Below are 21,671 nucleotides of genomic sequence, written 5' to 3' on the forward strand. Positions count from 1 at the left end.
GTATTGTCAGGACCATAAACACCTTCCTCTCCGCCAAAATAACACAGAAGTGTCTAAAAAAGTGTGTTTTTAAATTCAGACAGTAAAGAGTCCTTCCAACTTTGCACTTAAGGCTTAGAGACTCTGCAGAAAAACTGTGGCAGAGAGCACAGGTGTAGGGCATTTTGAAAGCGCAAAGCAGCCCCTGCTCAGAGCAGAGCATCAGGATGTGGCCCTGGCAGAGCACTTGATGGGATTCACTCACAGCACTAACCTTCTGATAAACAAATCTGTGACGGCTGGAAGGAGGAGGTAGCACAATTCATCTGTAAAAAAATTAGGCAGCATGTGAAGCTATTTCTAGTTCAGGAAGCTGGAGTGAATCGGAATGCAGAGCTGCACGCAATTCTTCAAGGCAGGAGCATTTTTTTTTTAATTAAAATGCTTAGTTCCTCTTTTTCCCCACAAAGGACAATTGCTATTTCTTTATGCATTCAAGGGGTGCCTAGAGACTCCTGCCTTATATTATATCACAGTGGTAATGTCTGCTCCCAGGCCGAGACCACGGGTCACTAGTGGGTGGTCACTCAGAAAATCCACAGGCTCTTCCCGTATATCTTCATCTTTCAACTGCTGGGCCCGGCTGGCCACATGCCAGGGCCAGAGCTGCCGGCTGCACACACCAGCTCAGGAAATCAAAGCTTCCAGCTTCAGGCAGGAGCGTGCCTCTCCCCCTCGCCCTCACTCCCCTTCACACGCACACTTATGGCACGCCGCTCCTGCCGCAAGCCCCAGCCCTCCCTTCACACCCCCTACGTCAGGAACTGTGCTGCTGGACTGGCACATTTTGGATGAGGGAGTGCGAGGCAATTACGTGTCAAGAGCATTTGAGACTCATAATTTTCCCAAACATATGGACATATGGGGAAAAGAACAACTTGTTACTTAACGGCTCTTTTGGATTTTTGCAAGTGTGTATTTTCAACCGTCAGTTGTAGCACCTCGTGAATTCTGCACGGTACATATTTTTCCACAATATGGTGCTAAAATCATACATTTTACACTGCAGAGAAGCTGACTATATATACTGTAGTTACACATTATACTTTTGAAAATACCATACCTCTATCAGATATTAAACCAGCAAATGGCAATTTTCTCTCAGAACAATGGCACCAAAGATAGAGGAGATGCTCTGCGATACTTTTTGGTCTTGTTCCCCCAGCTAGGACAGCCTGCTCTTCCTCCTTAGCTCCTCACCTGTAGGATGCATCCATATATTATGCTTGTAGCTATTTTGTTTTTTTTCAGAAGAAGGAAGAAGCTCTGTACTGATCTAACAGCCGAAGCATCATTTAATAACCTGTTGGATAAGATTAACAGCTCAGAAGTTGTTGGTTTGATCTGACTGCCTCAACCGAGCGGAGCTGATGCAGTCAAGGGGAGCTGTTAAGGGAAGATTCAGGTTACGGGGAGACAATTGCGCAGGTCCTTCAAAGGCTATAAATAACCCAGGAGCTGTTTCCATCCAGATTTTATTTGGCCCTGGCTCTTGAAATACTGTAAATAAGTTCTGCTCACTGTGCTGCGATGCCATTTGAAGGGTTAGTTGAGAGTGATTTATAAAGGCAGTAGCTTATATTCAGAGCTGTTCTTAATTGTGGCCTGGCTTGATAAAGCCACTGTCGCAAACATATTAGTTTCTTTACAGCTGGATCAAATGTATCAGGGGTTATATTTCAAGCAGGGAAAGGAAAGTATTTTAATTTGTTTTCGCTTCACTTTCAGCAGGGCTTCATAACACCAGCATCTACCCTGTGGCTGCCAAGTCCTGGCTGAGTATCCTACAGCATCTAAAACTCTTTTAGAGAAGTACAAGGCTGCATACAGCACGTATGCGACAGGCAGAGTTTCCTTGGGGAATGTGCCTTACTTATGGAGGGTACTGAGAGACACCCAGCTTTACATCCAACCTCTCCCTCCAGAGGTTTTCCCTCCTACATTTCTAGGGAAGAGGGCAGAAAGAAATGGAGCAAGAACCAAACATACTTGCTTCATGATCGGTTGCATTCCTCTCCCTCCCACCAACGCTTCCTCCTGACTGGATCTAGAGCTCGCCTGCCCCTGCCCCAGGGAGCCCAGCCCTGCATCTGAGTCACAGAGACATCCCCCCCACCACCACCCCAAAGCTGCTTCTCCCCCGCTTCCAGCCTGCCTGGTGGGGAGAGGTCAGTGTGAATGCAACTGCAGGAGCCCACGGGCCAGCAGGGCGGATGCAGATGCTCCCAGACTCTTCCTGGCGCTGGCAGCACACAAGCAACGGGCTGACAGGGATAAATGCTCACCCTCATCACGGCCATTAGCTGCGGCTGTGGCCCCTGGAAAGCAGGAGCACACAAACCCGCCCTGCCGTGCGCCTTACGGATCTCTTACTCTAATGAGGCCTTTTCCCAGGGATTTCTAGTAAAGGGACGCGCTCCTGGCAGGATAGATCTTCCTGTGATATTTAACACCTAGAAGTGACCTATGTGATTTAATCTGTTGCATACCAAAGGTGTCAAAAAGACATCAAAGAAATCCTTGCACTTAATCCTTGGCTTGGTCACAGTCTCTCCCTGACGAGGAGAGGAGCCCAAACTATTTAGTAACACTCCCAAGAGACAGAAGTTGAGGAATTAAGGGCACTTGGCAACTTCATATTGCTAGGTGGCAAGACTGCATGGTTTCCCTGCAACAACATCCTTGAGATAAACCTCTGAGGGCACCCAGCCCTGCTGGGCCAGGTAGCTATGTCTCTGTGACTGCCATCGTGTATTTCTGGCCTCCTGGCAGGCTGGCTGCACAGCAAGCCCAGGCTGCACGGGGCAAGGAGCCGGGCAAGTGCCCCAGCATCGTGTGCCCCCAGCTCCCCACTCACCCACCTCCTACCTCCTCTCTTCCCATGTACTCTTGCAAATAACTCACCGCTTACAGCTATTCCCTCCTCTTCCTCCGGGGCCCCAAGGTTTCAAAGCTCTCCCTGTTGCTTTCCTCATTTTTTTCCTCACCTCTCGCTGCGAAAAGCCTCTCTCCCTGCTGGCCCCTGACTGCAGGAACTGGAGCCGTTTGGCACGTGGCACCGCCTGAGGCTGAGCTTCTCTGCGGAGGCTGCGGGCAGCCCCGCTCTGACGGGTGCCTTCCCGTGGCAGCAGGCTGGCGAGGGCAGGGCGCAGGCACTCGATCGACTCACGCTGCTGGCAGGCACTTGGCTGTCTTCCTGGCCAGAGTGGGCCGGGAACTGGGCTGCCCTGCCTGAGCCAAAGCAGCACCTGATACGTTAACTTAACGTGAGTTATGGACTCCACGCCCGCAGTCACCTCCACAGCCACTTCAGGCTAGCTCCACTGAAAACCCAAGAGTGACACTTGCTGAGAACAACTGAGGATCTGATCTCTGGGGTTTACATTTAAAGAGTGCACGTTGTATAACTAAGAAATGTTCACAGACACACATGCACCTAGACACACACCTCTCAGATGGCCGGCTGCCTTGTCCTCTGTGAGCCTGCACAAGCATGGTGGATAAAACTTTTTGCCTTACTCCAAATGCAGCAGGTGCAATAAGAGGAGAATCTTGCTATGCAAACTGCAGAAAAATGAAGGCTACAAGATAAATTGCTGCCACCATCAAATAGAAAGAGGAAGACAGAGGCCAGATTACAAATCTGGAACTGCAGCATCCTTAACACACAGAGCTGCTGGTCTCAACAAGTCTGGAACACGGCCGCTAACTCCACGAGGTCCCTGGTCAGCTGATTGATTACACAAGATCCCCAGCTCCGCACAAAGTCCGCACTGCATGCTGTGTTCTTACTTAAAGGCTCTGCAACAGTGCTCTGAAGTAAACTCCGGTGGCACCGCTGCCCTCATACAGGCAGCTGTGCACTGTATAGGTGCAACCGGATTCGGTAAATAGCCCTGAGGTGTAATAAGTGTTGCGCTTCATTTCCAGCAGCCACTTTCTATTTTTAAAAAGGAATTAAAAAATACTCAACTGTCTGGTACCTCACGTACTCAAAAACATCGTACCTCCCGCGGCTTTAGTTCGCCTGTTAGAAAGCACCTATGCTGAGCCCAGCTCAGTACAAACGACTCCAGGTCTAATGCCGTTCTTACAGGCAGCCACGCGTGGAACAACTCTAAAAGGCCCATGTCCAACGGGAGTCCTCCCGGGCTGTGCTGGCAAGTCCAGTGCGTGGCTATACAGCTGCTGTCATGGGGTTCTTCTGCCTGGGATCCTGTTGCCTGTACTGGTACTGGTCTGGACTGGTCCCACGGTGTCGGACAATTTCATTATAAGCTGGTGCACGGTGGGGCTGAGGAGGGGAAGGTGGCACGTCCTGCCGGAGGGGTCCTTTATGCTGGTTTGCAACGGGCTGGGCTGGGTAGTACTGGGGGTACCTCAATTCTGCCACTCTCGTGTCTGGTGCGCGGATGTAGTTCCCCTTAGACGGGTGGACAGCAGGCTGTCCTCCTTGGTAGTAGGGAAGATCTCTCTCTTTGTATATTACTCGTGGTCCTGTTAAATATTCCAGTGGTTCTGCAGGTCCACGCCTGAGGAGGAAAAACACAATAAAGCACATAAAAAGGCAGTCTACAAGCCTAGCGGCACATTATTGTGCTTGGAGTCTATGTGTACTTTGGGAAAGGAAATGCCACCTCAACCATGACATGTCCAGATGAGTCAAAAGAACTCCTGAAGGATAACAACCCTCCCACCTGCAAGCTACAGAAGTCTGCAACACCCAGGACGCTGGAAGAAGGGTCCAGCACACATCACGGCCCTTTTACAATGGGGGAGCACTGGAGCCCTTCAGCTCCCAAACTCAGCCTCCATTGATCCATTTGCCATAATGGAAACAAAGCTCCTTTAAACAATGCTTGTTTGACTGAATCTTATCTGGCCTGAGGATAAACAGATGAGTTGGGTCTGCAAGTCTGCAAATCCCATAAGCTTTACATGCACAAATATTCACGCTTTCCAAGCCATTTCCCACTATTTTTTCTCCTAACATGTCAGACCGTAAAGCTTTCCAAACACTATAGTTGGAAAAACTGGAACTCCTGGAAGAAACACAAGGGATGTCAGACTACTATACCTGTGTGCAATGGGCAAGCTGCCAATGGGGTTTCAAAAAAAAACAACTCCTGTGATCTGGAAGGCTTGATATTACAAAAGCTCTGTAACCTGTCTGTAACTTATCTGCATCAGTATGGATCTGACAAGCTCTAGTTCACGTGAAAAGCAACATGTGAACATGTCATCCCTGAGGATGTGCCACCGAGCCCTCTCTGTAGCTTTCTGCATCTTAATTCCATGATTTGCACTAATGAAGGACTGGTATTTTTCCTAGTATAGCTTAACTTGTGATACTTTCGAAATGGCAAAAATAATTGTTCTCACAGACATGTCGCCAGAGTACCCACAAAAGTTCAACTCAATTAGGAGTTTTTGCCAGTCTGATTGCAAATGCCTTTGCACTTTGGCAAAACCTCCCATTGACTGCACAGGAAACTCCTCTCCAAGTGTGAGCTGAAGGAAGAAGGCAGGGCTTTGACCCAAAACAGGGGCCGAAAATATAAATCAATTACACCTGCTCTGTGGGTTTGGGACTAAACTCATCAACTGTTTAAATAGCCTTTCCATAGATTTATTAAAAAAAGTCATCATTCTGGTACAGCAGATCAGGTGTTCACAATTCATCAATGCCTCTCTTTTGTTCACACAGAGATTTTACAAGCTTGCCTCCCCTTTCTTAATCTGGACTCCCAGACTCCACTGGAACTTGTTTTGCATGAAGTAAAACAAAACATGTGGTTTTCTGCTGCACTCGTTTAAGCCCATGGGGTAAATCATGGACATAGGCAATGAACAAACATTATCTGCCTTGAAATGAACCTACAATTCTCCCTCTGGAATAACTTAGTGCAAATGTTTCCTGTTTAAAATGGAAAGAGCAAAAGGAAGAATTCCAGGCCCTGGACTTTTAGGACCCCATGCTCCCCAGAGACTTTTTGCTTTAAAAACAGAACATTATAAAAGACAGGCACTCTCGGCTTTTTTTCCCCCCTCTCTCTCCTTGTGAGACAGTCCAGACAAAGTGCTGAAGGGCCTGAAGCCACCCTCTGAGATACTGAAAGGACTCCTAACCGCATGTGTTGAGACAACTGCTATCTCTGCTCACACACCTACGCCTTGCAACGAAGCCTTATTTCCACAGCAGGCCGAAGAGTTGCTCCACGTATTTCTATACGAAGGCTTGTTCACTAGTCAGTCCCATCACACACAGCTTTTAATTCTTCTGTGCACAAAAATGCACATCCAATCTAAAAAGGCTTCTGCAATGTTAAGAACTGCTTTGTGTCAAGCATCAAGCCAACAAGAACAAATGTCAAACCTACATCCATCGCCTTTTAATTAAGGGTAACACTTGAGATCCTGTCTATTAGATTTTAAAAGATGTTCTCATCAGCAGCTGTAATCAACCAAATTCTTGTGGATCACATTAAAATGGGACTGAGCTTGGACACAGATCCAGAATTCACCAAGAAACCAGGCAGCTTTTGGACAGAGATCAAACTACAAAATTGAATGACCCTAGAATAACGAAATCAAAATTAATTGGTACCAAAATGGCTGCAGAGAACAGGACAGAGCCACGAGCATCAAATCCCGAGCCTTCAGCACAGCTCATCCCTCAGCTCACACGATGGGTCTGGACGCGGCAGGAAGAGAGGGATGTGCTTTGCTATCCAGCCAGCCCGCTTGGCTCCCAGCAGAGCTGCTTCCAGGAAAGCTCAGGCAGTCCAGTTCTGGGTGGAAGTGTGACTGTGCAGAGGCAGCACATTCATGCAGCTCTCACCTAGAATTGTGCAGCAAGGATCTGCCAGAGACCTCAGGCATGCACCCAAGCATCTTGAGCTTGTGCCACGTAGTCCTCATTGCTGTTACCTAAGCAAGAAAACTAAATCCACCATCGGTTCACTTACAGTTATACCACCTCTTCCTGTGTAGGCAGACTGCAGAGGAACCTGAACGAGGGGCAAAATCTTTCTTAGAAACTAAATAAATATGCAAGCTTCTCTCTTTCAAACCAGTTTATCTGGGAAATACCCATAGCTGCTACCACTCTTGAGTGTCTTCCTCAGAGTTGGGGGGTAGCAGCTGGAGGAGAGGTTGTGCAGAGAGACAAGGCTTGAATCCACTTCACACGGATCCTTTAGGAAATTCCCAGGAAGATGGGAAGTCATGCCAATTTTTTTGGCAGCCTTGGCAATAATATAATCAGTAATCTAATAAATGATTATTGGAACTCTCTCATGAGCAAAAGCTGGGTAAACCCTGGTAACTCTGCCCAAAAGGCAGCCTCCAGTCATCATGATCAGGGGAAATTTCATGAAAAATATCCTCGTGGCTGTACCACCCTCTGCAGCTCACTTCCCCTGGTGATGCAGTGGGTGTTTTGCATGCAAATCCACAAAGGATGACACTTTTCTCCCCTTTTATGACCAATACTGCATGTAGAAGCTGATTTATTTCCTAAGGATTCATTCCTCCCCACCTACTAGCCATGCTTGGTGAAATCTGCTCTCTGGGAGCTGCTCACAGTGCGAACGACCAGCCTGGGGAGTCTCTGACATGAACCTCCATTTGGCATGTCTTTGAATACAGGAGAAAACAGCCCTTTCCTCCCCAAGTGCTTCAAATTAGCCCTCAGAAAGTCAAGCTTTTTGAGGTAGAAAAACCATCTCTAGATGCCATGCTCTGACTATAGAAATGCTGTTACCATTAGGAGTAAGTCTGGGAGACTGGGGGCTGCTCCAGGCAGCAAAAGCAGGGTTCCTCTGGAAAAACAGCGTTTTCACTTGATAGTTTATGGTGTAAAAGTACATGCTGTTGTTTACCCTTAAAGAAATTGCCGTAACAACTCAAACCAAACACTTTCTACTTGGCAGCCCCTTGTAGCTGCTATGCTTATTTCTGCAAGAAGCAAAACAACCCCTGCCTTTCCCCTCCACAGACACTGCCACCTCTGAGGAGGCCCTAATGAAATTCTTCTCCCCTTCGTTGCTGTTTTTGTAGGCTCCTGATGAGTTCAGAGTTCACGGGGCCATATCACACCTCCCAAGTGACCCATGGTTTGGGGGGTCAAACCAATAACCTCAAGTGGAAAATCAGTGACCCGGGGGACTGATCAAAAATCCACAAATTGGGTCAAGCAGGTCCAGCCACTCAAAAGAACCAGGCCAGGAGTGTGCCCTTTGAGAGGACATGCTGCGTAGGAGCTGCTCTGACCGTCAGCTGTTTTCCAGATTTTTGGTCAGTTGTTTGACCTGTGGGCCCAGTGAAATTAATGGCAGGCAGAAGGTGGGGAAGTTGACACAACATCCTGGGAAGGAACTGAACTCAGAGCTCAAAAAGTGTTTTTGCTGACAGTTCAGTTCTGTTGGCTTCCAGTGGAAGATCCATCAGTGATGTGTGTCTAGCTAACAGCAGAGGCTGCTGACTGAGGAAGCAGTGGAAGTCAAGCAGGCAGAAGCACCATCTTCAAGAAAAGGCAAAGCTAGTGGGGTAATGTGAAAATACATCCCTCAAGAATGTCACATGCAAGGTGCCCCTTAAAATGTTCATTTTATCACAAGGAAGAGAAATCTCACCTTCCCCTGAAGCAGAACCATAGATCACGCAGAGGTAGCTGCAGACATGTTTGGCCATATAGCTTCACATGCTGGTTAGCAGCTCTGTTGGTTTATCTTCTACATGACTGACTGGGTAAGAACTGCGATTAATTTTGAGCTTTAAGAGCAAAAGGGAGCTTTGTCCAAGTAAAGCAGGTAACCTGTTTGTAAAGCAGTTAAAGCAGGTAATTGACACTCAATTAACAGTACACATTTTTTTTCCTCTATGACAAGTAAAGTCTGAAATAGTTTAGTTTGTTTTTCTATCTCTGCTTTATTTACCTTTCAAGCACAAAGCATATAAGACCTAATATATTCTGGCTTTGCTGCAGAATTTTTGAAAGCTTCTGGAATTATTTAAAACAGAACTAAAGGATTCAGGATACATAAGAAGGGCTTCTTTTACCCAAAATAATATTTAGTCATTGAAGCCAAATGGGTATCTGTACGTTTCAAAAAAACTAACCAAAACAGTTTTTGCTTTCTACAATTCATTTTTTTTTTTGTTTTTAGAAGACACCATTTCAGTGATTCTTCAGTTGCCAAGAGTCTCACAGGGTAGAGCATACCCGTCACACTGGCCTAAATACCTAATGTAAAAAAAAAAAAAAAAAGGAAAAAAAAAAAGCACATTTCATTTCAGGTTTACTGTGTTTCATTGTTAACCCCCATTTGCAGGTCACCTTTAACATAAGCTGCAAAGACACATGCTCGGGTTATCTCAAAGCAAAGGAAAGCAAAAAGACGATCTGGCTGTTCATGCTGTGCCCCATCATGTTGGGGGTTTGGATTTCATCATGACAAAAGAGTTTTTCTTGCCTCTGTTCTATGGGGAGAATCACAGAGGTCACATTCTTAGTACCTGGTAAAAAGCAAGGAAGGGAATGCTCCCTTCTTACACCACTGCCTTCTTCTAGCTGCTGCAGGAATATTTTGCAAGGGATATAATCTCACATGAAAAACTGCCTTCTTACTTTGTCAGTGAGTACTTCTTGAAATAAACTTCAAAGACAGCCACAGACTAAGTGGCAAACGGAAAGCCCACATTTGGCTGCAATCTCTTTCATGTCTAAGCAAGACATACAGAGACTCTGGGTGATGGCATCAGGCAGCTCAGGCTGTGATTAAAGAACAGGAGAAAGCAACAAGGTCCTATCTGTGTCCAGATTCTCACTGAAGAACTCTATTGTACGCATCGTGATTGCAAGCTGTTTGTTCTCAGCCAAGAGGATCTACTTTTAAAGAAAAAAGGAGCAGATGTAAGAATTAAATTATGCAAATAAACAATCTTACAGTATCAAATACATTACTGTGTCTTTATAAAGCTGTTCTTGATGTACGCTAAAAACAACTGACTGAAAAGACCACGTAGTCCCTCTCTCTCCAGATACAGTGTTAAAGACATTGCAGTGCTGTTTGTAGTCTGTGGCAATAAGAAATTCTGTTGCTTAATATCCAACGTTCATTAAAAAATACAAAAAAATACTGCAGGTTGCAAAAAAAATGACTGCATGACTGAGCTTCATTAAAGTCTGTCTCTACATCTTAATAGGTGATATACTCCTGTAACAAATATTCTTTGCTGTTTCAGACCAATACTTCCCATAGCCGATGATGGGTTTTGCATTTAAAAAACCACAGGAAATCAAATTTGGTATCTTAATGCTGGGAGGAATCTGCAACGCAATGAAGTGCTCTGTGGCTCCTGTCTGCGAAAGGCTTGTACCTCGCAGTAGAAGGCAGATGTCTAGCAATGTCATACTAACCCCAAACACACCACACACAGATTATTTATGGGCTGAGCTGGTGGAGGTGCTTTCTTCTCCTGTTCTTTTATCAACAACGCAAGGCTAAAAAATCAGATAACATAAACGAATACAATCCCTGGCTCTCATGTAGCACATGCCATGTGGAGAGAGCTGTTTTTAGTTTGAGGACTGTGTTTGGAATTCCTTCAGTGTCAGGTTTCCAGTTACCAGACCCTCTTCCCTGGGCCAGGCACGACTGCGGTTGGACAGGATTAGCAGAACACTCTGCAATGTATATTACATAGCTTTGACTTCTATAGGCTTTGCAGTCCCATAAAAATAATGATCATTTCACGACCTGCATTACTGGTGGAAAAAAAAGCAGAAAAATCTCGCTCCTTTTTAAAGAACTTGTATTTGTTTTGGATTTGGAGAAGGAGGGATCCATACGAGTTTGTTTGATATTCAAGCAAGAGTACATTTCCGATGAGATGCAGGCCAGATTCCCTACCCTTGCACACAGTTTTGCAAAGTTTAGCAGCGGTCTTGACTGGCCTGAACATAAGAGGTTACGTGTGCAGTTTTTCTTTCTCTACAATACTATGGCTTTGAATATTTAGAAACAAACAGCAAAAGCACCACAGTCCTGGAATGCAACTGTACAGTTTATATTACTCCACTTGAAGTCCACCCTTAAAGTGGCCAGAGAACAGAGTCTTTTTTATTTGCAGAGGGACAAATTCTGAGAGCTGCTGGGCCCAGCAGCTACCTGGGCAGCTACTAGTGATTGGAGCTATTCAGACGTCCCACTCATCTTTACATCTGGGGCCAAGTGTAAAGTTTCATCAGATCCAAACTTGCCATGCAGACAAGTAGACTGCAGAACCAACTGTAAGAAAGGGAAACAGTAGTCTGACAGGTTTTAAATTTTACTACAAGATTACTAAGATTTCTTATGGTAGCACCAACAGCTTATTTTGTACACAAGTGGTTATTCTAAAACCCTAAGGGACCAGACTATGTCAAAGATTGGTTAACATCACAGTTTAGGCTGCCATTTAATTAAACTGCCTCCCATCACCAACAAAGCCACGGAACACTTTGTGTTGCTCCTGTGCTCCAGCATTAGTTTATTTTCCACAGAAGATCTCAGACCAGCTTCTGATAATCCTGTCCTGCAGGCAAAGCTCCCTTTTCTTTCCTTCCCTAAATCCAACCTACAAATATAGGAACTGTGATAATCAGGATTAAAAAACTCAAATCAACAGCAACAAGCCCCAAATATGTTAGCTGGTGCTCTATAAATGCCCAATGAGCATTCAAAACAACTAGTCCAATAATCCTTCCTACTCAATTCACCACTTGTTTTGTTTGTATGCTCTCAGGCATGGCACATCTCCCCTACCAGGAGGCATAAAATAAAGCAGCACCTATTGAACAAGACATCGCTATTCTGTGATCTCTTCAAGCTTAAAGGGGTCTTAAGCAGATTGGTACTTTAAGTAGCGAGTCATTACAACATGTGTCATTTCATATGTTACTCATTATTCAACACAACATAATACCGTGCGAGTCATTAACCTCTTGGCATTGGTAACCTACTCTCAATGCTAAGCAATCACGCTTGTTGCTCAGGAACCTCTGCACTCTGTCGGGGAGAGACCTGGATGAGATTTTAAGGTCCCTTTGGTCTTTTGTTTTGCAGATCAGCAGAGGCCAAAAGCTCTTGCTATAAACTAAAAGTGTTCTTGGCCTTTGGTCTCTTGCATCACGTTTCTAAGATGATGCAGGCCAAGCGGCACTGGAGGACAGAAAGCTTTTCAAAGGGCTGAAGCCAGCAAAAGAAGCAAATGCTTTAGGTTTCTCAGCTGAATTTTGACTTTCAAAGCAGACAAACTAATATAGGGAAGTGCCAAACAAGTGCAGAACTGTCATCACCTGGGTGAGATGCTCAAGTGAAGTCTCTCTTATGGAATATTTGTACCACAGTACTGTGCAGTAACTCCAGTGGATGCAGGGACCTTGCTAACCTTGCCCCGAGAAAAGCCAGCTACTGTCCCAAAAAGCAGACATCCAATGGGAAGGGAAAGAGGCACAGACAGGTGAGATCCCACCGCCGGCCCTCTGCAGCAGCACAAGAGCCAGAAACACAAAAAATCCAGATGTCTTCACCTCACCCTAAGCTCTACTGCAGATCTATGCTTTTTTTGGAGGCTACCAGGGTAAAAATTAAAGGTCATGCGGTGGTTTGGGAGATTTTCATTTGATTTAAAAGCAATTCTGTTGCCACAGTCCAAATTCCACTTCAGAAAGAAGGCCTGGGAAGCCTTCTCCATTAGCCTATCCATTCACTGCCTACTCCTATCTGTGCCATTTTCATACAGTGCTTTGAAAGAGACGTAAAACCAAATTCTATCCTGTTCTCATTTTTCACAGAGAATGAATTTAAAGCACGGTGATTATTCAGCTGTGCTGTTAAAATGATTTTTCAACAAATAACAGAAGTCATTAAAAAAAATCTTCCTAAGAAATAATAGCCTGGGCCTGGGTCTTTACTGTTCAGCCGCTGGGATCTTAACACGCTGTCTGATCTTTAGTGGGCTAGTAAAAACCCACAAGAACTGGTTATTAATGTTATTACCAAGCTTTCAGGCTTTCTTTCTTTCTTTTCTTTCCTTTTTTTTTTTAAAGCATCTCTCATTTAAATTAAAGCATTCCTTGCAGCGTTTTCTCCCATTGCCATGATGAAGCATGGCTGTCAATTCTGCCTCCGATGGCACAAACTGGGTAGTAAAATCATGCTTCAATAAAAAAGGAAAATGATTTTTGAAACTGACTGTAGCTGGTTATTTTTCCCTCCGTTTCATTTTGTTTCTAGGTCCAGACATTCTGTTAAACTCCCTGGGAAGTGTCATTCCCTTCTCTCCCCTTCGCAGTAAAGGCAAGGCTCAACATCCAAGAAGAAAGATCCTGCTTTTGGGGGGGAGAGGGAGACCTTAAAAACAAGCAGCTCTTATTGGTTTCTTCAGGCAGTATTTCAATCCCCACTGTTCCTCTACTGCTCATGTATTGATTTGCTCCTAAACAGCACAAGTAGCCTGTAAATAGAGCCTCCCCATCCCCCAGCCCCCTTCCCTTATATTTTCTTTTGTTAGAGCCATTCATTTCTATACAGGCATTAGATTATAGATTTCCTGGCTTGCAGCACTCCATTAACACTCTGGTAACCACCCCTTTTCCAGCCAGCCATTAAACACCACCTTTAATAATTGAGATTTAAAGGCTCAGGGCATGATAAACAGCTGAAGTTATAACTTTACAGCTGCCTCTACAAAAGTGTGTAAATCTCCACATTTGGATAAGCAAATCAGTTAATTAGACTTGTATTAAGTCACAAACTTTGCAGGCGCTCTGACAGCATACGTCCTGAAGTTGAGCTTTAAATAACAAGGGTCAAACCCCTGAATCCCACAGGGCTGGGAGAGACGGAAACGTCCCACCCGGTGCCCAGAGAGCAGTAGCACTGCCTGCAGCTGCTGAGACATGAAGACGGCCGCGAGCGCCCTGCGACTGCAGCCCCTTCCAGCTGTGTTTATGCTGGCTTCTTCCTTAAGAGCTTCTACTGTTACACTAACACCAGTGCAGCTGCAGCAAGCGCCCTGCGACTGCTGACGGGACATACTCTACCTGCTGCCCATGGTGGAGACATCCCTTGTTTTGGCGCCCTGCGTGCCCTGCCCACCAGGACACAGGTTGCTCTTTCCAAGTGGGGCCCTACAAGTCCCGTGGGCTGAGCACAGCTTCCTCCAGCTCTGCCCTCTGCACTCACCTGTGGCTGAGGAAATGCTATGTGGATGTCCCTCAGTCGCTGCTGGCCAGTAAACGTTCAAAGCTGGGGAGGTTTGGGAGATATAGGTCACCGGCCTCTTTAGGGACTTGGGTAGTAAGAGGTTAACCTTCAGTTGTGAGGCCCAAGTGTCTGTGCTCCATCTCTGCATGAGTTATCTCCCTGTTGCTGCATTTAAAAATACTGTATGTAATTAACTGTTATCAGGTTGTTAAGCAGTGTGCTGAAGTGTGAACTTATCATTCAATTGTTTCCTTTATTTACAAAATCCTCGCCATTCTCTGAGATGGCAGCCTGGGACAGGCTGTTTACTTGTTCAGATTAGGAGGGTTTAGCACACCAGATTCTGGTGGCAGAAGCAGATTCGAGAGAGGTGAGACACAGCTGTGAGTCTGCTTGGCTCCTCAACCACCCCTTCAACACGCCCTGCAGAATAGCTGTGAGTGTACGAGATACACACATGCCGCTGCTACCAAATACATCACTGTAACGCGGCTTTGCCCCCACTGCTCCCCTCCTTTCTCCTCCTTGAAGATCCTTCTGCACACTCTCCTATCCAACAACAGCAGCTGTGTCCTACTCCTCTCTTGGCCTGGCAACTGTTCTTTTCTTTGCTTTCTTCTCTAGCAGCACTGCCCCTGGCAATGCCAGCAAAGAGGGAAGATAACATGATGCCATCAGACCTATGTGATTTTTTTTCCATGTGCTTCTGTCTGAGGCAGCATCATGCATCCAGCAGGACATATCAGCGTGGTCCCTGGGCATGCAGCATCTTTTGATCTTTGGGAGCTGGTGCGATCCCCAATATCCCAGATCTATGCATCCCCCCAACACTTGTAATACCGGAGATATGCAACTTCTAAACAAATTTCTTCTGTGCCATCTGCACACCATACTGCATGCCAGATGACAAGATAAAATTTGCAACAGCGAAGTTCTTGGAGCACAGCAACCTTCTAGAGAGAGCAATCACAGCCTGTGGAAACACACTTCTATCAGCTTAGTCATGTACCTAGAACAGAAGATGTCAGGATGATGAAGCTGGAAGAAGGAGCACAAAGCAGAGGACAGAAAAACATGCTCTAAGGACGCACCAAAACACTGTCTCCCATAGCAATGAGAACCTGATGCCAATAGCTGGAAATCAGTGATACCTTACGAAGTTGACAACACAACAATTGGAAGACAGAGGCAAGGCAGTATTGAGAAAAAGAGAGGCTCCAGAAAGCACCACCAGCTATAGGCTTTTATTTCCTTTAAACATATACACACGTCATGTAGCAAAGACTATCATGTGCAGTAGAGTCATATGTGTAAGTCACAATGCCACCAGCAGCTTCAGCTTAGGTTATGATGAACACCATCACAGTCAGAGAGGTACCCCCAGGTACCTATTCCTGCACCACCCTGTAAGGCTACTGTATGCCATTAGAGAGAAAAAGAGAAGTGGCACCTCCCTATCTGAACCTGGTAAGGACCTGGCAAAGACTCCAGACATCCCTAAAGACAGCGTGTCTCAATTTGGCTTGATTTTTTTTTTTGGTAAATTAAATAAAAATACCCTCTACCTTGAAACAAATCTTTTACATAATGAATCAATCAAACAATTATGTATGCTCTAGTACGTTCAAATCAAGGGAATCATCATCGAAAATAACCAGTTTTTATAGCTCATTTAAAGCCACAGTATGCTAGGCTGCTGATTCACTAATGAACAATAAAGGCCACTACTACAGTATCATTCTACCTATTTTCAGATTGTGTGATATGATAGATTTGAAGTGGCATGTTCATAAAAAAAACATTAAGGCACTTTGCGGAGGGAAGCAAAGATGGAAAGAGATATGTGCCCTGCCCAAATACCAGACAGAGAAGAGGGAATAACTTGATGCTACGTGAAACTTGGTGCCCCGGCCTCATCCAGACTCAACCAAGGCCTCTGGATGTCAATGGAAGCATTTCAGTGAGCTTTGGATTTAGGCTCTTGTATAGGAAAATGGTATCTGAAAGGGGAGAAGAGGGCAGGCAGAGAATGAGACATCTGTATCCTGGAATGAAGTCAGGAAGTTAAGGCCTGAAAGCCTGAGATAGCAAATAAATAGCTGGAGTACTAGATGGGAGTTGCTGAAATGCCTCACTCTACACTCAAACTTCCTTTCTGATTCTCCCTTGCAGGTATCCAGAGGGAAGACAGACCAATACTATTAATTTACTTTTCACTTTTTGAGTGCTCATGACCTAGAGAGAAGCGTTTATGTACAGCTACTAAGAAACAGGCGTTCCCCCAGACAAACAGCACACCTCTACTACACAGATTCTGCACCTATGAATATTGGTAACGTGACAACTGGGGCAACGTAGAATAGTGTGCATGCTACCAGAGCCCAATGCTTCAGAGGAAGCTGCAATTAGTAGACAATTAATAGTTTGTGCAGGCCTTACAGCATAAAAGCAGCCCCTCTCCCCCTCCCCAAAACACATTCAAAACAAAAACACTATCGGCATTAAGTCCAGCTTTGCAGAAAGGTGCAGAAACACAAAACACTTGATGGTGTGCTCACAGATGGTGATAGGGAAAAACACAAAACCTGAACTTGATATTTAACCTTGAGAGACATACTATTTGAATCCCATAGGAAAAAAAGCACAATATAGGAGAGAGGCCCTGTGGTGAGTTGAGAATGCTGTCTTTTCTAAACCTCAGTGTTCATCTTTAATGCTGACTTGGGTTCCCCTTTAATAAACAAGTGAAGTTCTACTTCCAGTAAAACGGGATTTTCTTTAAAATAACTGCAACATTTCAAAGGCCGCTCTTTTTTAATGATCAAAATGTAAAAGGGAGGAATTTCACATCACATGAAACAGCTACAAGGTAAACCAACAACCAAGAAGAACATACCAGTTTCTACGTCAGAAAGCAGAAAGCAGCAACACCATTCTAAGGATGCAAAATGGTTTCCATGTACTGAAGTTCCTTGAGAAACTTGTAAAACTTGTGGTATAAACTAGTACAACTGAAAACGAGACGTCTAAGGAGGAAAAGACCAGGGTTAAGGGTTCTTTATTGATTTTTTTTTTCCCCCGCATTGGGATTAAAGTGATTTCAGCTGGGACCCAGCATTACAGATGTAATTATAATTTCCATTTATATTTTTAGACTGTGTACAAAGAAGTGTAATAATGGACAGCTGAACACTTTCCAGTGTCCATTAAAAACAAAATGTTTCTGATGAAATCTCTGCAAGACCAAGGACCAGTGCAGTAATCTCTCAATAACGGAGCTTTCTTTAGATGTTTGGTGACGAGAGAGAAGGGAGAGCTGTCAGCCCTTCACACAAAGAAATCAAACTAAAATGACATTAAGGTTCTTATTCCACTCAGTAATACTAAAGAAATCCCACGTTAAGATCTGTAACAAGTTTCTTCAGAGAAAAAGTCAGATTATTCATTAAATATAATGGTATTTTGATAGTATTTACAGGATATTTAACAAAAACCAGTACATTGAGGCAACATTAGGGAGGCATTATTTAAACCACAGAAAGCTCAGGGAGTGAAAAAGTGAAATTTATGTAAGTACCACTGACTGTCTCCCATTCTTCCCCTATGTTTTACAATGCACATTTAAGTCCAGGTTTCCTGGAGGCCTCTGATAGCTAGGCAAATGCTTGTTATTGAAAAGCAAAATGTATTCAAGGTAAAGCAGGTGCTTAAGTGCTTTGATGGATCTGGGCCTAAAAATCCAAGTTGTAATCCCCAACTCAATTTCAACTGACTAATTGAATTTGCCTTTTTTTTTTTTTGGTAAATTCCCTTTCGTTGCAAGCCGCTCTGCTGTGTGGCTCTGTGCTCTGTGCCAGACGCCGTGGCGCAGGCAGCACCGCAGCACAGCTCGCAGCCCCCAGCTTCCCCTGCCCAGAGGGGCAGCAGCACGCCCCGCAGTGCAGTGGTCCTCATGGAAAGGTGCTCAAAATCAGCACTGCTATGCTCAGGCAGCCTAAATTCAGCCTAATTCACAAGTCAGTGAGAAAACCCAGTGCCTTTGGAGACCTCCAAAACACTAATTAGGATGACCAGAAGTTGAGTCAGGCAGGCAGTATAAGAAATGGGACACACAGGGCTTTGCGAGTGAGTACCAGTGTCCTGAAAACTTTTAGCTCATTTTGGAGATCTTTATATATGCATATATAACATATAATATATATATATAATATAAATAATATATAATATAATAAATAATATAAATAAATAATAAATAAAAATAAATAATAATAAATAAATATAAATATAATAAATAATATATAATATATATGCATGGAGATCTTTGAATATGCATATTTGCTGTATGAGGATCTTTGAAAGAAAGACTCTGTGTCCGTTCTTCTATTAGTTTTGTCCCAGCTACTGTTTTACTGGTGGTTGATTCCAGTTCAAGAGCATATTGCTATCAAGAAAACAAAAGGAAAAACCATAACCAAAGCCATGACCATAAAAATGGTCTCCTAAAAAAGCATTCTTATTATACTGAAAACATCTCTGTTCTCAGAAAAGAAACATTAACTTTCTTTAAAGCACAGCATCTCAGATTGAGTCAAAATTCGTAATAAAAATGCTAAATGAGGGACCAAAACCTCGTGGCACATGGGTATGTACAACAGTACGCTAACACCAAGCAAAAAGCCATTCGCATGGATTTTCAGCTGTGAAATCCTGCTGAGATTGGTTTTGCTTGCCAGATTTTGTCATGATCTACAACCGACTTCTCTCAAAGTACTTCCTTTCACCTGGAAAACAAAGGCTATTTTTCTACTTCAGATGAAGAAAAGCTCCAGCCACTCAATATCCAAGGACCCCCGTTGGCTTGGGGTTTTACTTGATAACCTGGGCTGGGCTTTGTTCACACATTTACTGCCCTCTCTCTCCTCTCTTGCTTGGAACTGGCTGCCAATTTCCAAGGTGCTGTCTCAGACCATCTAACACTCAGATTCAATCTTCTTGCTGAATTACATCTGGAGTGGAACAAAGATGGCAGATAATTCACTTTCGTTTAAAGTTAACACTCACCTTCTCCTGCTTCCCATGTATGTCATACAGTGGACGTTTGCATGTTCTGCTTTGTTTTTTTTCAGCTGGTGCAAGCACATGAGATATCGACCAGTCTATGCACAGAGAGAAGGTGGTGACTTGAGGAACAGCTTCCAGTTTACATGACTCCTCACCTCACCTCCCTCTCTAACTGTGTACTAACACCAACTACATGCCTACCAGATTTTGCTGGTGTTCTTCTGGCACAACCAGAGCATCTTTACCTATGGTAAACAGCTTATGCAGATTTTCCCAAATAAGCATAATTGAAAGAGCAGCATCCCTGAGCATCTTATACTTTGTTTACGCTGTATTTTAAAGAATTGTTCTAGTAGAAAATTTTGTACAGGTGCTAAGTGACAAAATTAGAGCTAATTTACATAACTATTAAATGTTAGAACAATACAATCTCTTCCAAGCCCAGAGATGAGAGTAAAGATTCCTAAGAAAGCAGGAATTAATTTTCTCTAACAGGGTACAAGAGTTTTAGCTCCATGTTGGCTCTTAACAAAGTTAATGGCCCATAACAGCCACTGATGTGAATGTTTGTGACTCTCTAGTGACCTTGAATTGCATTCATTTTTAAGTCCTACTTCACGTATATCTGTGGTAAGATGGAACAGGGTGGAAAAGAAAATAGCATGCAAAGATATACTCCTTTTTCTAGAACCTCCAAAATATGGAGAGATTTTGACTGCTAACACTGATCTGCAGAGTTCATGTGCAAAAAGCAAAGATGATATTTTGGTATAAGAAATAACACCACTGTTTATCAAATTGCAATCAAACAGACCTGGACAGCAAAGACATGATGGAATATGCTCTAACAGCGACTGCATTTCAGTCTAAACCTACTGATTTCTGAAATCTATCGATACGTAACCATGGATTGCACTGGTTCTGGATCAGGCTCATACTAGCTTGTACCACATTTCTTGCAGAATAAGGTGTTACTCTACCTGGATGAACATATCCAAAGCATGACCTTTTAAAGTGCCAGAGTTAAAGAGCAAAATAAAACCTTAGGTGAATATATGGACAATGAAAGTGAATAAAAACATGGAATTCAGAATATTCTCTTGATGTGTATTTAAGAGACTTCTGTGCAGAGAAATTAAATGTGTCACCTACTCATGAGATGGAAGCAGTTTGGCTGCCAGTTGAATGAGCTGTGTTGAAACAGCTGCTCTAGCAACTGTTTTTACTATTAACTTCTTCAGTGATTCTCTTCATCCCAAATTAGATAGCTCTTTCCTTTAATCACTGGCTTATATAAAAGCTCCCTCCTCACAAGGCAGGGTTTCACAGCGGATAACACTCATAAACAACTACAGGGCTGTTTAAAGCACTGCCCCTGAGTTCCTCTGTGGTTCAGATCTCCTTCCCCCATGTCTTCTCGTTGCTCAGTGGGTGGCACTCTGGGCGCTCACCGTGTCCCCTCCCGATGTGCTTGTAAAAGAGCCCAGAACTGCATCCGAGTCCTTAAGAGCCCATAGTCCATCATTACCTTACAGTACGCCTTTAAGACTGTCCACATACAACTCAGTTCCCTACTTTATTGGCAATATCTCTTTTCCTTCTTCACCGATGTGCACACAAGAATACTTATAACTGATATACTTTTAATGGCTTGCTATTAGAAACTCAGATCTTGCCATGACAGTGCAACTTCCTTGTTCTTTTTAACCTTTCCCGCTTTTTGCTGTTAGGAGACACAGGCAGGATTATGGAGAACTAGCTGCAGCCTGCCTCTGAACGATGGGAGCCATCGCAAAGCTGCCACTTGTTAGCAGGAACCTCGCTGAGCTGTGACAAAACGTACAGGACATCTATGCACAACACTGTGGGAGCACTGCAGGAAGCTTGCTCAAAAAATCCTGATCCAACATCCTCAAAAACTCTGTGTATTTTTACACCTGATGGTGTTGGCTTCCTACATTTCTCCTCTGTTAGCTGTTTTGAAAGCACATTTGCTGGCAATTGTCTTTCAGCCACACCTCCAGACCTATTTATCAAGAGAAAGGCAATGCCAAAAACTGCAGTGGAATTGCCTTATCTTAATTTACAATTAACTTCCTCACAAAAACAAAACTTCTGCAGCCTAGAGTCCAAACTTTTTGATTAGTTCTGACTTACAACCCAACCCAAGCAGCAACATTTTTATTCCACATATCCATACCTATAAAGCAGCCGGCTGAGTTTCCCAGTCTGTTGGTCTCCTGAGCCATTTCAATATTCATCCTGACAATGCAGAGGATGTATTTGCATTTTGTAGCACACATCTTATTCCCCAGG

The 21,671-nt window shown here is 44.1% G+C and overlaps 1 protein-coding gene across 6 annotated transcripts in view; it reads right to left on the reverse strand.

Moving 5' to 3' along the window:
* Positions 1-1,292: 1,292 nt before the first annotated feature.
* PARD3B (par-3 family cell polarity regulator beta) overlaps positions 1,293-21,671 on the reverse strand; it is a 399,412-nt gene continuing 379,033 nt past the window's right edge. For 5 of the 6 annotated variants that reach the window (XM_066999115.1, XM_066999113.1, XM_066999112.1 and 2 more), the window contains one exon: positions 1,293-4,571. In XM_066999115.1, coding sequence (XP_066855216.1) covers positions 4,217-4,571 — 355 coding nt within the window. In that variant the 3' untranslated portion in view covers positions 1,293-4,216. The remainder of the gene's footprint in view (positions 4,572-21,671) is intronic. The other variant, XM_066999116.1, reaches the window with a different exon arrangement.

The sequence above is a fragment of the Anser cygnoides genome, chromosome 6, assembly GCF_040182565.1.
Source record: "Anser cygnoides isolate HZ-2024a breed goose chromosome 6, Taihu_goose_T2T_genome, whole genome shotgun sequence".
Lineage (NCBI taxonomy): Eukaryota > Metazoa > Chordata > Aves > Anseriformes > Anatidae > Anser > Anser cygnoides.